Raw genomic sequence first — 17,715 nt, 5'->3', positions numbered from 1 at the left:
TTAAAATCAGATTTGGTATTATTGTAGATGTAAGAAAAAACTTTGATTTTTTTTTAATGAAAAAACTTATGATACCCCCACTAATTTTCAAAAAACTGTCTTCCACTTGTGATTTATAATTACTTTCACAAATAGCTGCGGCAGACTCAAACAAATCTCAACTTTGTTACTTTCAGTGATGCTTTACATCTTTACATGAGATTCTTATTTTAGCTGGTTCTTCTTTATCAGGCCGATGATCCTATTGTTTCTGTTAGAAAGCTTTTCTCATCGCCACCATTTAAAAGATTGAAGGGGAGTCGGTAAATCTATGAGAAGTTGGAAAGCAGGATCATGAACCTATGTAATGGTTGAGGGTTCACTATCATCAATGAAATTTTGCCTTCTGGAAACAAAAGGAAACAAAGGTTGGAGAAGGCCCTTCTCTCATTCCTATTGGAAACTGAAGAAATTCAGTTGTTATTGGTGGAATGTCTGTTTTCCTGCAGCATCTCCTCCACTCTTAGGCTTCGTTTGGGACAGCTTTCTTTCTGCTTCTTAAAGCAACTTTTTGATACAAAATTTTGAATTTTTTATTAGAAAGCGGCTTTAAGAAACAATAAGAAAGCCATCCTAAACGAAGCCTTAATTTGCTTATGTATTACTCACTATGTTCCATTTAAACATAAAAAATAAAATAAAAAAAATAAAAATAAAAGTTCCATTTAAACAGTGTAATGGCATCATATGCAGTTGATTTGTGTCCTTGAAAAGGGCTGCTGTTTGCTGCATACAAGTTTTTCGTTTATATCTTTGCAATTTTTCTTCTTCTTCTTGCGTTGATATATTTGTAATTGACCAATAGGTATCTTAGAGATTGGTAGAGTGGCCAGTCGTGCAAAGAGGAGGGTGGATCTGAATTTGTAGAAGGATGAGTTTCTACAGGTATGATGTGATTTACATCATTAAACCCTGACTCTATCAGATCTTACTCTGTAATTAACTATGGTAGCTTTTTTTTTTTTTAAATTACTTTGATGCAATCTTCACGATTGGATTTTGTTTGATTCTGTAAAATTGGTAATCTACCACAATTGCGTAAATACCATTTCTTGTTATTTCAGCAGCTCATTCTTTTGTTTTCTGTGGGAGTACTCAGGGGGGTCGATTTGGGTCAACGGGTTGGATTCGGGTCCAACACGAGTTTTCTTGGATGTAAATGGGTTGACTTGAACTTGACCCGTTTAGCTAAACGGGTGAAGATTTTCAATTTGGACCCGACCCACATGGGTTACTAGGTTTGACTAGATCTGACCCGCAAACCCGGGAAGTTAGAACTGGAGATCGGGATTCGAGTGCGGTTTGAGCAAGGGCGACAGCTGCACATCTGAATCTAACATGTTTGTTAAACGGATTGACTTTAACCTGAATTTTTTGAGTTGGGTTGTTAGGTCGTGTCAATAATTGACACCCCTACTATCATTGATAATTGGTGCATTTTTTTAGGACTTCTCAGGCATTTTCTACCGGTGGACAATAAAGCGCCTATCATTATTTTTTTAAAAAAATTAGATGCAGTGAGTAAGAAATAATCTTATCTTCCATGAGCAGCAGATTCATTCACATTCTCTCTTCTTAATATCGATTTTTGTTCCTTGGTAAGTTGGAAGAAACTTTATTTTTATTGAATAAATTTGTCGAAACTGTGGTTATTCATCCAGTTTGGACGGTCATGATTTAATGCTTGAGTATCTAACTGTGCATCTTAATGAAAATTAATCTAATTTTCAAGCCTTTAATTCTAGATATCCTAACTGAACTGGATCACTGCACTCCAAAATCAAAAAGCCGCCTGGTTTTTTTTTTTTTTTTTTTTTTTTTTTTTTTTTTTTTTGAGGGAAGCTTACTCAATAATTTTTGAAGTTAAACAGTCAATTCGTACACCTCCACAGTAATTAATAATATTAATATAATACCAAAAAAAATATTTTTTTTTAACTAAAAAAAAGCTTCATTAGAAAATAATAAAAAAAAGTTCTCAAACAAAGCCTTAATACATTATTATGATGAGAATATGGATAGAATTAATAATTTATCGAAATACATAGAAAAACATTAAAAAATATAAACTAGCGGCGGCGGTTGTTGGGCTCTCGCTGGCAATTGAAGTAGACGGCGGCGACGGGGAGGCCAAGCTCAAGTTGTGAAGCGAACAACCGAGTGTTGAAATTGGCGCGGCTGGCCAATGGACTCATTCCTTCTATTCTCTTCTCCTGCTGGAACAGAACGAAGACGTAGCGGTGGATGCCCAGCGGTGGCTGAGGCGGCATATATGGAACAATTTCTTCTCCTGCTCCATTTCATTTTATCATCAATCGTATTATGACTTAAATACTTTAGATATTTTATTTTAACAAAATAAGATTTTATTATTATAGCTTAAGTTTTCTATTTTTATTATTAAAAGCTGTTTTCTCAGGCAGTTTTAAAAATTATTTTTTAAATTGTCTTCAAAACATATATTATTTTTCACTAATCATTATTCTTATTAAAAAATCAGTCGGAAAAGCTCTTCCAAACAAAACCTTGTACTATGGCTTAAATTTTGCTGCAACGTAAGATATTAATTTAAGAGATTTAATTTGAAGACTTTTTTGTTTAAATTAGATAATTAGAAATTAATCAAGCTGACAATAAATGTTTAAATCATATTTTTTCTTCTGATCAGCATAATATAAAAATAAATAATTAATTAATATCTTTTTTCCTTCCATCTTACGATAAAATGAACAATAATTTTGAGTATTATTCTAATAAAATTTAAACGTAATATTTAACCTAAATTGTCTCATAATGCTATTTAAAAAAAAAAATATTATAACTTCCAAAAAAGCACTTATCTTAATTTAGATGAGTATTGTACCTTTGAAAGGATCAGTCCCACCTGGAATATTGACCACCAGCCTGATCAAATAGCCAAGTAATTATATGCACAGAGACTTTACTGTATCAAATATGGATTATATTATTATAAACGAAATTTATTACCAGTGTATCCATTCCCTCATTCTGGGCTCACTTGGGCTTGGTGCATCTGGATCTGTCATAATCTGCACCAACAATTGTTCACAACAAAATTATAAGAAAGTTCTTCTAGATGTTTCTGCAAGGAATTTATTATTATAGAAGTGCTATATATTTAGAAGTTTCTTAGACTGAGAAATATAAAAGAATAGTGGCATTCATTATTTTTTGCACAGAAACTGTTCTAGATTAATTATTTTGTGCGGATGTCGAACGTTGTACAGAGACTAATTAAAATGCGCCAATTCACCTGTGCTCGGTACTACTTGGTACCACTCTGTACCGCTGATGTGACAAATTCTAATTGGTTCTATCTCGACAACATTCTGCATTTGACCTCCGCACAGAATAATTTCTGCTATTGCAGAGAGGTAAGGTAATGAACAAGGCTAAAAAACAGAGAATGAATGGCTGAAAAAGAAAAAAAAAATCTTTAGAATTCTTTACGAATTCTCTTTTTTTCTTAATGAACTTTTTTTTTTAGTTCTGATTGATTCATCCTTCTTTGCTCTAATTACTTATTTTGAGTAATGCATAACTATTCATCCAGCTTAATATATTCTCATTCTTTCTCACTTTTATCTTGATTTGTTTCTTTAAAAAAATCTTAGATTTCGTTTGGGACAACTTTTAGGCATTAGTTTGTTTGCAGCTTTCAAAAAATTTAGTGCTAATTAAATTTTTTGTAGTAAACGTATTATTATTTTTATTATGCACGTGAAGGTAATCTTTTAGTGATCTATTTCATCTTTAATCTTATATTTTTTCAAATGTCTAGTCATTGCTTGTATGACCTTTTTACACATTTCCAAATTGCACTATTATTCATATAAGAGTAAAGCTTAGTTTGGTACGACTTTTCTTACAACTTTTTAAAATATTTTTTTTTACAAAAATTTTAATTTGTTATTAAAAAATACTTTAAGAAACAGTAAGAAAATGATTCCAAACGAAACTTAGGAATACTTTTTACTGCATTTTAAAGCAATTTTTTTGATACAAAAATTAAAATTTTGTATGTAAGCCAACCCAAATGAAGGGAAGAGCATTTAATGCTTTTAAAAGCAGCTTTGTAGTTTAAAAATTTTGTACTAAAATTTTTTTGTGCTAAAAAGTTATTTTAGAAAACAGTAAAATAGCCATAAGTTTCAAACGAAGTCTAAATGTAGTTGTGACTAAAAATAACTACTAAATCACATTTCTTAAACAAATTACGATTAAACTTTTGCGTCATTCAACCAACACTAATAGCTAATTAAAGACATTGTTCCACTCAATTTCTTATTAAATAAGACTAAACTTTAACTAAATTACCTGCAAATTAGTATTAAATAATACGTGTGATTAATTATAATTAAATCAGACTTAGAAAAAGAAAAAGATGCTTCTTTCCACCTATATATCGCACATGCAAGAACAAAAGCTTAAACTCCATTGCTTTCCACAAAGAACTTAGCCAAAATTTCCGATCTATTCATTCATAATAATGAAACAAATTAAATAGAGGAGTGATAGAGCTGGTGATATATATTACCAAGGTATAGAGATCAGAGATATTTCCAGAGATGCACAGCGCCGGTGGGTTGACCGCCATTGATGGCTTTACATGGCAGCCATTGTTAATGTGCTTCGCACCATAATTTACTGACATAGTCACTGTAGGAACAAAGAGGTCGACCACCTCCCCTATCACTCTCCCCACCACCAAAGACTCCACAAAGGTTGAGGCCATGGCCGAAGAGAGAGAGAGAGAGATTCCCAAGAGAGAGAGAGAGAGAGAGAAGGATTTCTTTTATGTTTCTGATCAGGGTCTAAATGGAGAAGAAGGAGGCTTTTATAGCTAGCTTTAGAGAGAGATGAAGTCAAGAGATACAGTTTTAGTTTATTTATTTTCCTCTTGCATGCACGGAAACTTTGTAAGGCACTCCACGTGTGCGTTCGAGAAGGTACAGAGAATACGTGGATGACGAAAACAGAGAGCATAATTTATTTTTATTTTTTTTGAGGAAAAATTTTATTCTTTGAGTAACTTTTGATAATTTTTACTTTTTTATATGAAATTAATTAGAGGCCTATAGAGAATTTTGTTCCCTCTACTGTGAGAGCACAGTCTTTTTGGTTTTATTTTTTTAACACTAAAATAAGAATGTGAATATATTTTTGACGTTCCTCAATTTTGAATTACTATTACAGTAAATTTATTTCAGCTTTCTAGTAGGTTTTATGATGACAAATTATTTGTTACAATCAAAGTTGCAAATGTATAATAAATTTAAGAAAATAGTTGTTTTGTTTGATTTTTTTTTGTAAATATATATTAATAATATTTTCAACAATTGTCAATAAACTATTTTTTTCATAATAACTTCACAATCATTTTTACAAATGCTAAAACCATTTCAAATATGAGAAATTATTACGTGTGGTCACCGGACATCGTCCAGAGGCGAATTAAGACGTGCTAATGCATCATTTTGTTATATACCGCAATTGTTTACCGGGTAATATGACGCATCCTGATTCCCCTTCGAACGATATAGTGATCGCATGTAAAATTTATCGAAATAGATCATAATCTCTAATGTCTTATGCTTGTAAGGTCCTCAACCATTTGGTGGTGTGTATTATTATTAAGTGAGACCAAAAAGATTAATGAGTGGATCAGAGCAAATGGCGACGTTTTTAGTGGTATGTATCAGCTATAATAATAAATGCTAGAAAAGAGCTATGATTACTCAATGGTGGAATGGCTATGTCTGCATGTGCTTATACTAATTACAATTAAGTAATTATATACATGAGTTCGATTAATACATACAAAGCAAGTTTTCATCAGTCTCTTAAAAAAAACAAAAAACATAATGAATTTTAATGTTATTAATTTAATTTACAATAAGTTCAATATAATATTATATTTATAAATCTAATAACTTTATGTATATTCGTATGACAAAGAAATTTTATGTAGTCTCTTTAGATTTGGAACAGTATAAAAATTGAGTAGAAGCTCCACATAAAAATAAAGTAAATTATACAGAAAATTATTTTTATTTATAATATATTTACATTAAAAGAGATTATGGCAGACATCATCATTAAAGATAACGACAATGGGAAGAAGTTTGTGAGTTTACGTTACTGGTTCCAGAAATTAAATGCTAGATCGATGAACGCGTTAAAACCAAATTTTATACGTGAAAAGGTTGAGTATTTTAGTAGAAGGAGAAAATTATTATGTGTGGAGTTTGGATAGGAAGAATCGTCCGGATATTATTAAAATTATGGAGTTTTTGCAGCACTTAATACTGGCAGTTAGTAAACCGGTGCAATAGATACCCATAAGCAGCATTTTTCAGTGGTGCTAATTGCTAAAAATAAATATATTTCCTTTTTTCGAGCCCAAGCTGACCCCTTCGACATCTCACTCAGATCTTTTGTGTGATTCCTCTTTCCGTCCGTCTGGGACCGGCATTTGGCGGGCATTCGCTCGACTCGACGCTCAATCCACCACCGCCACTCAACATGCCGCCCTTGAATCCATAGTCGCCACCTAACAAACCCTGAGGAGCAAGCGCTTGTGGTGCGGCCATTAAAGCCGGCTTCATTTTTCGCGTGAGGCTATTGTCCTTTGCTGGGCTGTGAATGCACACATCGTGTATATAGAAATTTAATACACAATATATACAAATGTTTACACAGTATATACACTCACATTCAGACGATTCTTCTCATCCAAACTATGCACAAAATAATTTTTCTAGTGGAATAGAAGATTAGAGAGAGTCATCTTCGACGATTTGGTCACATGAAATATCGACCTTCCGATGACCTGATTATGAGAGTAGATGCATTAGATATTTAGGGGCTATTTGGTAGCAAGATTTAGTTCGGATTTGAGCGAAATCCAACCAAACGGCCTAAAATGCAAAACCAAATCTCACGGCAAATGAAAGTCGCTGTAGTAGGAAAATTCCGCCTTTTCGTGGTAAATCCCGAATTCCCGAAATCCTGCTTTTTGCCATATTTACTAAATCCGTTGATTGGAGAGGAAGAGTCCGCTCATTAAATCTATTCTATTGCCAAACAGTCACACAGGATTTAATATGATTTATCATGAATGTTAGTAAATAGTTTTCAAGATTAATTTAGGCCCTTTAAGATTTCCAAAATCCGAATTTGCCGTATTTACAAAATCCTACTCATATCAAATCCTAGGCAAGTAAAATAATTTTTTAAATATTTTAGAAAGAGACCTAATTACATATTTTTGAGCCTAATAATGACAATTTGTATGAAGACAAAGTCATTTTCTCTTACCCATTGACTGATCATTTGTTGCATCAGCTTCTTCCACTGCATCGTCAGCTAGCTCTGTCTACACTTTTGACGTTTAGGAGGATCATTGATTATGTCCTCAAAGTCAAAAATCCTAGAAGAGAAAATGTCCTTGGGGACTTTAGGGTTCGTTGTAGATGTCAAAATCTCTATCTGCTTCTTCATCTTCCTTTGATAAAAGTCTTCATACGAGATATTCAAAAGCTGCACATGATCAAAGAAGAATAGTAGGGATCAAAGGCAAAATATATATAAATAAAGTAAGGAATAATCATATATATTTTTAAAAAAATCAATCTCTAGACTTTCAAAATAAGGGAAAAATATATATAAATTAAAATTCATCTAAGTACAAATGATCAAGCGAATATCGATCGAGATTAATAAATAGTTATTACCTATGGAGTCTGGACATCATGTGGCTTGTATACACGATATGTATTATACATTTTATGCATACAAGTTAGACATAGGGTGTGTACAAGCCACGTGATTTTATTTCATTAGAGTCCGATCGCGAGCTACGTTCAGACTAAACACGTTAGGGGTGTCAAAACGAGTCCACGGGTCGAATCCGGATTGACCCGGGTTCAAACGAGTTGACCCTAACCCGACCTGATTTTACAAACAGGTCATAAAATTCAACCCGGACTCGACTCGTGCGGGTTGTCGGGTTGACCGACACGACTTACTAATCCGCTATTTTTTGAATTCCAGATAGCGGACTAGGGCTAGGCTAGGCTAGGCAAGAAGGGCAGCCAAGTCAAGATGGGCAGCTGGCTAGGGCTAGATTGGGCTGTCGCGTGGTGGACTGGTGGACGTCGGACTGGACGCGTGGCTTGCGTGTTGAAGACTGAAGGAGGAAATGCCGAGGCGGGTGCGTGGGCGAGACCGACTCGAGTCACTCGAGGACTGACAATTCCGGATTGGGCATTTGGGCCTATTCGCTTGGGCAAGAGGACCAAGACGGACTCCAGGCATGGCCGCATGCTAGCCGCTAGGCCGGGTGAGATGGCGGGCAGACCTGTACCCAGGTCAACTTAGAGTTTATTTCGGATTGTCAGGTCAACTTGAGCCCGACCCAATTTTAAAAACGAGTCACATTTTTTAACCCAAATCCAACCCGTTTGATAAACGAGTTGACCTACCTTGAAATTTTTCGGGTCGAAAACGGATCGAATTTCAGATTTTGTCAAATATTGATACCCTTAATAAACTTAATAATTTTTTCTAGTTGAGACTATGACTTCATTAGAGACAATTTTTTATCATGATTACTTTGCCTGCATGTTGTCGTCCCTGAAAGCTTAGTGTGACAATGCTTTAGCGTGAATGGCCGGCAAGCATTCAAAACCTATTAGAGAGAAAATTCTTGAGATGTCCGGATAATGATCAAAAGGCCTTCGTACAAATGGTGCACGTTTTCTTGGCTTGAAGGCTTTCTCTTACTCTATGAGTGAATTTAAATTTGTATTTGATCTTATGGAAGGAGAATAATAATATTTTTCTTTCTTCCCATCTTACCAGCAATAAAATATATTAGATATTTAATTTTTGTTTTCATATTATTAATTAATGGTTCAAATATGAATGGAATGAATCCAATTCTTAGTAAATGATCCTAATTTTCTATTTAATTCTACTAAATACCTAATCACCAATGATCCTCTTATGATTTATTTGAGATAGCTATAATTTTTATAAAAGTGTTTTTTAAATTATTTTGATACCCCACCAGGCTTAGGTGGGTTGGGGGACATGCTTGGTTGAAAACCCCCCATTTCAAGTTCGAATCACCTCTCATACAGCACAACTTCTTAAGTGGAGAGAAAAGAACTGTGAGTCCTGCACCTATGGGGTTGGTTGCTGGTATACTCGCCGAGAAATTAATTACGCCGCCAAGCGCCTCTTTCGGGAGGTGGTAGCGGATAAATACCCCCGGTTCCATATATATATTGAAAAAATTAATTTTTTTTAATAGTGCTTTAAGTTGAACTCAAATATATATGATTTAAACTTTATATAGCTCTTAAAAGTTTTCTCAGCATAAATAAAAATGGCTAAGGCCAAAAGTTATCCTTCTTTTATTCGAAAAAAATTAGATCACAATTTTCTGAGCTAAATAAATTAATTATTCCATTACACACGACTTTAAATATCAAAATGTAAAAATTGTATTCTAAAATTCTATATGTTTATAATAAATTTCATGATAAACATTTTCATAAATATATATTTTTCAGTAAAAAAAACACTTCATATGTTAATAAGCTTCAATTTCCCCATTTTTAATAATTATTTCATGAATTACACATCAATAATAATATTTTAATATTTCCCATTTTAACTAAAATTTTACAACAGAATCCATCAATATTCTTACATAATTATTTACAAATTAAAATCACATAATATCATGGCATATAAACATAATTTGAAAGCCACGCATGCAATTCAAAATGACGTTTATTTTAGTTCAACTAGCTCCAACCAAACTCTATACTAACCCCTTCATAAGAATCAGGATAATCCATGCGTTTCTAAGAAAAATAATTCCTTTGCTATCAAGAAAAACACATGATGAGACCCCATAAATATGGTAGCTTATATAAACACTCGCAGCCGATTATATAAATGTGGTTGATTGGCAAGAACAGATCAAAAAAAGTAGAATGATATAATATTTTTATATACCACCCAAGTTGAGATCTCTTGATCTCTGCAATAGGAGAAATTATTACGTGCGGTCACCGCACACTGTCCAGCGGCGAATTAAGAGGCACCACATCACCATTTTACTGTGTGCCGGATGACATGGCGCATCTTGATTCGCCTCCGGACGGCCCGGTGACTGCACGTAATAATTTATCCTGCAATAGATATAACAATTCAATTTACACGAACAATTTAAAATAGCTGGAAACACAATTTACAAAATTTCATTGCAGTAGTATATCATAGATGTTGCTTAGAAATAAGATTTGCATGAAATAGTTCAAGATAACAATATTCTTGGCTATTGCATTAAAGATCAGTGAAAAGACCAAATCCCAGGGATAATAGAAAACAAGTTAGGCCAATCAACCTGAAATTCTCCTCTAGATTAGTTAAATTTAGGGGCATAGAAAGAAACAAAAGCAAATAGATTAAAATGTGTTATAACATCTGGAGAACCAACTACCTGCAGATACAAAGATCCATAACACATCAACCTTGATATCTTCCATAAGGGCATCTTCAAATATTCTCTCTACCTCTATGAGAATGCATCGTTCAATGGCCTGAAAGAACCCAATAAATTTTCATTTAGAAGAATATTTATATGAGGGAAACATTGGAAAACAATTTTTTTTTAAACAAAAAAATTCTGGCAGAAGCAAACAGTTTAAACATTTGCAATTAGTGTATCATAACAGAATCACAATACCATATTGTTTTTGGGTTATAACTTACAAGAAATTGGTTTCGACATCCTACTTCATCTGAATCATTTAAAACTCAATCTAATATAATAAAATTCGGGTTAGATCTGAAAATGCATTTCGTAAGCAAATCTAAAGTTCACATCAAATACCAAAGCCATGAAAACTGACAAAATATAGTACCATGACAAATAATGATATTCAAATTATATCCCATTTATTCAAGATACTTGAAATTGTCCTCTAAGGTACATAATTCATGCCAAGTTCCTAAGATAGAAATTGGAGGATTACAAATATATTTAAATGAAAAAGTCAAAGTTCACAAAAACATTGATAACGCTCGATCATCATCCAACATTTTAAATTGATATAAATAGCAAAATAAAATCCTCAACCAAGTTTCATATTCTTCAAAAATTAAAGATTGGTCGCTAGGTTGAGTAAAATATTGTAAAAATGATATAAACAATGCTTTATGGCATTCTAATAAACTTCAATGATGTGGCAGTGAAAACAACTACTTTACAACTAAATAAGATAATAGACTAAGGCAACATGTTCTATCTTCATGTAATACTAAAAGTTACCACATCAGCATGCAATACAGTGTTGTGATCTATCAAAGTAATTGCCTAAATCTTAAAAAAAAAAAAGGAAAACAAATCCTGACACCTATGCCAGTGCAATTGTCATAATCCTCAGGCTAAGCCAACTTTCATCTTTAACATTTCTGCTAAAAGAATGAGTAAAGAAAATTCATGTAATAAGTAATAACATTTTTTTTAATGAAAATCAAAAGAGCAAACCAATACTTTGAAGTTATGCAATAAATTAAAAAAAAAAGTTTTATCCATAAGCAACCACAATAATAAGCTCAACCCATCTGACCACGCAACAATTATGTTAAAGAAATTTTTCTTAATGTTATTGATCATAAAAAATAATTAAGAAAATATTTAATCATAATTTTTAATTGTACCTAGAGAAATCATTGTACTCGAAAGATACTTGAACCCTACCATCTGAAGACAACTGATATAGCCACCACATACAAAGATCAACCAAAATCCACTTATCATAAAAAAAAACTCAAGCAGCACGATTCAGCTTCCAGGAACAAGAACTGAGAGATCACTGATGAACTTCCACCATGTTGGACAGTTACTATTTTCTTCCACACTTTTGAACAGTCAGCCAAAAGTTGCCAAACATGGCGAGCCTAAACATCCTGCAACCTGCATATTGGGCCCTTTGACCACTTTATGCACATCGAAGGTAATCATAGAATGATCCTGATGTTCTTCTCCTTAGGATGCTCTAAGGTAGCATCAGAAGGAAAAGAATTATCAACAAGACTTGATCTCTCATTGACCTCGATATGACCACAAGTGATCCATAGGCCCGAGAGAACAGTTGGAGGAAAGAGATGATAAATAACTGAATTGAGGTAAGAAAAAAAACATTGTACTAGATTCCTAGGACATAAAAGCAAAGTGATATATCAAGGAAAATAAAAACTCTAATTATAAAAATGATTTTAATTAAGATAAGCAAACTGGTGGGATGAATTTAGCTCATTGAGTATCAAACATGTCAACAGTACTTAAAAAAAAAAAGAATTGGTAAATAGGCTCCCCAAAATCGAGCCAAACAGGAAGGTCCTGTCATGAAAAATATTCTACTAAACAGGAATCATAATATAATAAAGAATCTCAAAGAGCATGGTTAAAAAAGAAAGCAAAAAAAGCTTCAAGGGTAAATAGTACGTAATGCTTACGGTTCATCAACTCTTTTTCTTTTAGATTGATCAGCTTTCCTCTTCTTCGAATTCTTTTTCTTTTTCTTTGGAGCAATAGCTTGTGCATCAACTACCGTCATTGGCAAACCCGAAGATGAAATATGATAATTCATTTGATTGCTCTGGGAAATATCCACCAATTGAGAAGTGAAAGGATCCACCAATTGAGAAGTGAAAGGAATCCAACTTGTCGGTCCGGTAGGTAAACTTCCTGTTGGGTAATGACTAAAATCACAATGATTCCAACAGTAGATAGCATTTCTTCTTAAGGTCAAATTGCAACAGGACATAAAAGTTATTTTTGAAAGTTGTCCACTGAGCAAAAATGGTAGTGATTAGCTTACCAATTGGTGCAACAGCCGTTATCCCTGTTCCTTCAATAACACCATCAGCATCATCACTCTTGATTTCACTCGTCAAGGTTGCATTCCCAGCATTGGCAATATTGTTCACCGTCTCATAAAGTTTACCTTTTGTCTTTATAATTTGAGTCATTGCAGCAACTGTGTTTGAATTTGCTGCAAAAATATTCCCAAAATTTCCAATAGCATGATATGACAAATATTAAAATATTTTTAACACTTTTTAAACCATATCAATTAATGCAAGCAAATAAAAAAAGCAGACCTAAAATAGAATCAATAACAACACATGCTGCATTTTGTTCTGCCTCTTTTTTGCTCCTTCCAGCTAATCCAACATAAGTTTTCCCATCGAAAGTAATAGTTGTAATAAATATTGGAAGAAGTCCATCTTGTTGAACGGTGGAATATGTTGGTCTGTCTTTCTTCAGCTTAGCTCCATACTCATTGAGGATCAATTTGCAAAATGCTGGGTCCTATAAAGTAGAAGACAATGTTAAACAATTTTATGATATCCTAAACTAAAGATATTGGAAACAAGAAAAAAATATACATCATGAGGAATTCTATGGGCCTTCCTCACATATCAATAAACTTGCATAAATTTATATCAATTTTTTCCTTACAACATTTACAGTGGTGAAATAGTAGAACAAAAATAATTTAAAAATCATAGTTGCGTGAATATACAAATGTTATAGTTTAATGTAAAACTAATTAAAAAAAGTGTAATAGTATATCTAATTTTACAAATGATGGTGAGAGATACCTTGTGAATATTAAGGGAAGCCTCATTCTTAAATTTTACTGATATAATCTCAAGAGTACGTTTTGCAACATCTTGTTCTGCTTCTTTTCGGTGAGAAAATGTGTAAGGAGAAGTAAATCTCATCCCATCTACCAATATTGCAGCTCGGAACCTTGGTGCATGTGGTTCTCCTTCGTTCACAGTTGAATAAGATGGAAGTGATAATCCTGCTCTTTGTGTATATTCCTGCAAACGATTTTTATGCATATGGTGTCCTAAAACACCTAACAAGTTAAAACACAAGTGCATGTAATCAGAAAATATAACAATTCGATATATTTAGATTTGACAGATATAGTGAATATTTAATGAGTTATACAAAATTATTACTTTCCAAATAAAAAGAAAACATTAAAAAAAACTACAATAATCCGGGCTACAACAAAAATAATGACTTCAATATCACCATCAAAACTTCACTTCATTTTAAAAAAATAAAATTTTCTAGAACCATCCATAAAGATATTGTTATGTATCTTCAAATAAGACAAACTTTTATTAGGAAATTGGGATTAAAAAAGTAGTAACCATCATAAAGATACTGTCATGTATCTTCAAATAAACTTTTATTAGAAAATTGGGATTAAAAAAGTAGTAAGTTCACCCATAATTTTAAAAAAAAAATCAGCTAAAATAAAAACAATGACTTCAATATTACCATCAAAAGTTCACTTCATTTAGAAAAATAAGATTTTCTTGAACCATAAATAAAGATATTATTATATTTCTTCAAATAAAACAAACTTTTATTACGAGATTGGGATTGAAAAAAAAAAGTAGTAATTCCCCTCCCTCCCTCCAGTAATGAAAAAGCTATCTCAAAAAAACCCTAAGTAGCATCATAGTAGTATACTAGTTTTTTTTTGTCATTCTTGTGCTTATTCACCTATTCCTCGCTTTATTCTATTCTTAGTTTCCCCATCTCTCTTCCTCAACCTTCATCTTACTTGTATGGATTAAGGATTCAATGGTAACGTAGTGCTACCATAGTAGATCAATATGTAATTAATACAAGCTACCACCACACAAAGCCTAATCCTCCCCTTCTCTTCATCCCCCTTCTCCAATATATTCTCCTTCATTAACCCACCTGCCCATCCTCCCTCTCTTCTCCTTCACCTTCACCTTCTACTCCAATCTCTTCACCTTGCAATCTATTTGAGGCAACCTCCCTTCTGCAGTCGCATTTTATTAGTGCCTCTCACCATATTGCAATCACCTAACATTGCAATCTCTCTATATCTAGCCCTCTCACTCGCAATCACCTCTTCTTCATCATTTTCATTGTGGTCCAGAAGCAAGATGCGTTCAACTTTATCGAGCTCTATTGACATTTCACTAGTGTGTTTGTTACTTGATAGATTGAGATTCTCGGTCTTATTTTTTTGAGTTAATAATTCATCTAGAGAAAGATTGTTGCACATCAGTTAATTAATATCTAAATAAACAATAAGAACGATAAATTAAGAAATTATTTTAATGAAATGTGTTCTAATTAAAATATGTTCATTGAATTAAATTTTATTGTTAACATTAGTTCTAGCATTTTTTTAATTCCCGGTTAAATTGCATATCCAATTAAATATTAAGTCTTCGAACAAAAATTCCAACAGTTTAGCGAGATTTAGTCACATTTTAAAGCTTTCATGTCAATTATTTTTAAAGATTTAACACCATCAAGATTTATTATATTTAGAATTACAAGATTTACTAAAAACAACTTTTAGCCAAACACCCCTATTGGGAAAAAAATTATTTACGAATAAAATCTAACTTTAAAATAAGAGATAATTAATAATAAAAAATATTTCATACCATTTAGGGCAGTTTAATTGCAAGACTTGAGCAGGATTTAACATAAATCCTGCCAAATACCAAATTAAACAACTTTAAACTCTATGAAATTTTAAATCCCATTTCTACCCAATTTCGCATCCCATTTCTCCACAATTTTTCCTTAACTATCAAATTTAGTAAATCCAAGCATTGGAAGAAGTTAACTTAAATACATAAGTTTCTCACAAACGCTTCTCTTTTAACTTAAATTAGCAAGTCTCTCATGAACTCTTCTCCTTCACAATCCTTCACACATTGTTGGTTATGTCGATACCTTCTCAAGAAGACTCCCGTGTCGTCTTCCTAGCTTATTTGACATCTAGGATTTCAGGAATTTGGGGAATGTGAATCTAAGGGAGAAATACGAGGGTTTTCATTTTTAACTGACAATTTTTTAAAATTGTTAATACAAATTAAATAGGATATACTAAACAAAAATTTAATTTAATTAAAATAATTGTTATAAATGATCAAAAAAAATATTAATTTAAGAAGATTAATATCATTTATTGTTTTATTGGATTGAATAAGAATTATTATATTTAATTAACTTTATAAATTACTAATTAATAATTAGTTAACATATTAACTATGGTAATTATAATTTAATTTGAATAAATAAAATTAAAATTTTATTAAGATGAAAGAGAGTTTCAGAAAGGCAAGCTAAGGAGTAAGGGGATGAAGGTGAGGAATTTAATTAATTTTATTTAGGCCCCCTCTAACTTAACTTAATGAAAAGTGTTGTTTAATAAACTTAGTAAATTATAAATTAATGATTAACTGAGATATTATTTTATGCTAATTATGATTTAATTAATTTGGTAAGATTGATATATGATGAGTTAATATAATAAATACCACAATCACCTAATTTCTTAAATCCTTAAATAAGTGGCCAAATAGTTTCCTAGGGTTTAATCCAATTCAACATATGTCATGCAAAATAGTTTTCAAGAGTTAACTGAGCCTTGGGATTTAATAAATCGAATTTATATAATTTACAATATCCTATTTGCACCCAACCGGCCCCTTGATGTCGAGCTCAGAGCAAGTTATGCTGGTATTAATAATCAAAACAGCATAAACTGAACATCTAAACAAGTAAGTCTTATCTGCACAAGCAAAAGATGCTCCAAACATAATCAAAGATCAAAGAAGATAGCAGAATCTTCAATGTTCATAAAGAAGATTAAGGTTGCAAAGCTCTATAAGCTAGTAGCAATCTCCGAAATTCATGATAAATGCCCCGAGCTCTCATAACCAGTTGCCATAAGTACCCTGAACTCTCATAATTCTGAAATTCATAATAAATGCACACCAAAATTACTAATCAAGAGCTTATGTCAAAAAAAATCCAAAACCCAAAACCCACAACAGCAGCAAAGAATGCATCCGTATCACAAAACACAGAGACAAAAATATTATCAAAACTCACCTGCACCCGATGACGCTGCCGCGGCAGTAGCAATCTCCTCGGCTGAGGGGGAAACAATATTGCATTAGGAAGGGGCATAAGCTAGGGTTTGGCATAGAAACTTGACAATCAAACCAAAAAAAAAAAATCTGAAAAAAAAGAGAGACTCAAGAAGAGTTACGAAACCAAGATCTGGATAATTTACTTGTATTAGAGGGATTCGACACCACCATTGCCATCTTCAGACCGAGGAAGCCGAGCGCCGGAAATGCCGATGCGGTCGCAGTTGCTGGCGAGTGGCGACTTTCTCTAACGCGAAGGCCGCAGAATGATAAGCATCACCGTTCATCGACGATTTAAGGTAATATAATGAACGGTGGTGATCCCTCATCATCAAAATTTTGGATACCCAAAGCCCTTAAATCTGTAACTTGGGACCGATTTCTAAATAGTAAAATGTATCTAAAATATTATTATTAATAATTTATTATATATATAAATATATAATTTAGATTTGTGTCTGATCAAAAAAAAATTTATGATGTATCGATTAGTAATTTTTTAGTTATTATTTATTAATTAATAATGATTATTAAAATTAGTTTAATGTTAATTACTGTATTTATTTCTAGTTTATTTAATTGCTTATTAACATATTTGTAACTAATTAA

The 17,715-nt window shown here is 32.5% G+C and overlaps 2 protein-coding genes and 1 long non-coding RNA gene across 9 annotated transcripts; 1 reads left to right on the top strand and 2 right to left on the bottom strand.

Annotated features, from left to right (window-relative positions):
* Positions 1 to 272: 272 nt before the first annotated feature.
* Positions 273 to 1,102, top strand: LOC114579723. The gene is made up of 2 exons (XR_003700883.1): positions 273 to 349; positions 845 to 1,102. It is a non-coding gene; the product is annotated as an uncharacterized LOC114579723 (long non-coding RNA).
* A 939-nt stretch (positions 1,103 to 2,041) lies between these two features.
* On the bottom strand, positions 2,042 to 4,808 carry LOC110111481 (protein MOTHER of FT and TFL1 homolog 1). The gene is made up of 4 exons (XM_020843384.2): positions 4,598 to 4,808; positions 3,028 to 3,089; positions 2,903 to 2,943; positions 2,042 to 2,329 (listed from the first exon to the last, which is right to left on the bottom strand). The coding sequence occupies exons 1-4, from the start codon at positions 4,793 to 4,795 to the stop codon at positions 2,109 to 2,111; spliced, it is 522 nt and encodes a 173-aa protein (XP_020699043.1). The 5' UTR covers positions 4,796 to 4,808; the 3' UTR covers positions 2,042 to 2,108.
* A 5,496-nt stretch (positions 4,809 to 10,304) lies between these two features.
* Positions 10,305 to 17,407, bottom strand: LOC110111478 (double-stranded RNA-binding protein 4). 7 transcript variants are annotated; one of them, XR_003700881.1, is made up of 9 exons: positions 17,250 to 17,407; positions 17,066 to 17,107; positions 13,753 to 14,015; positions 13,249 to 13,459; positions 12,966 to 13,139; positions 12,601 to 12,832; positions 11,803 to 12,058; positions 10,580 to 10,679; positions 10,305 to 10,483 (listed from the first exon to the last, which is right to left on the bottom strand). XR_003700881.1 is itself a non-coding variant. In XM_020843380.2 (7 exons), exons 1-7 carry the CDS (start codon positions 17,281 to 17,283, stop codon positions 10,655 to 10,657), a joined length of 981 nt encoding a protein of 326 aa, XP_020699039.1. In that variant the 5' UTR covers positions 17,284 to 17,407; the 3' UTR covers positions 10,312 to 10,654. The 7 variants fall into 7 exon arrangements, 2 of the variants coding, with proteins under 2 accessions (XP_020699039.1, XP_020699040.1); XR_003700882.1 differs by having other exon boundaries at positions 11,843 to 12,058; XR_002304878.2 differs by lacking the exon at positions 11,803 to 12,058.
* Positions 17,408 to 17,715: the final 308 nt, after the last annotated feature.

The sequence above is a fragment of the Dendrobium catenatum genome, unplaced genomic scaffold (assembly GCF_001605985.2).
Source record: "Dendrobium catenatum unplaced genomic scaffold, ASM160598v2 fragScaff_scaffold_621, whole genome shotgun sequence".
Classification (NCBI taxonomy): domain Eukaryota; kingdom Viridiplantae; phylum Streptophyta; class Magnoliopsida; order Asparagales; family Orchidaceae; genus Dendrobium; species Dendrobium catenatum.
This window is presented reverse-complemented; position numbering and strand designations above follow the sequence as displayed.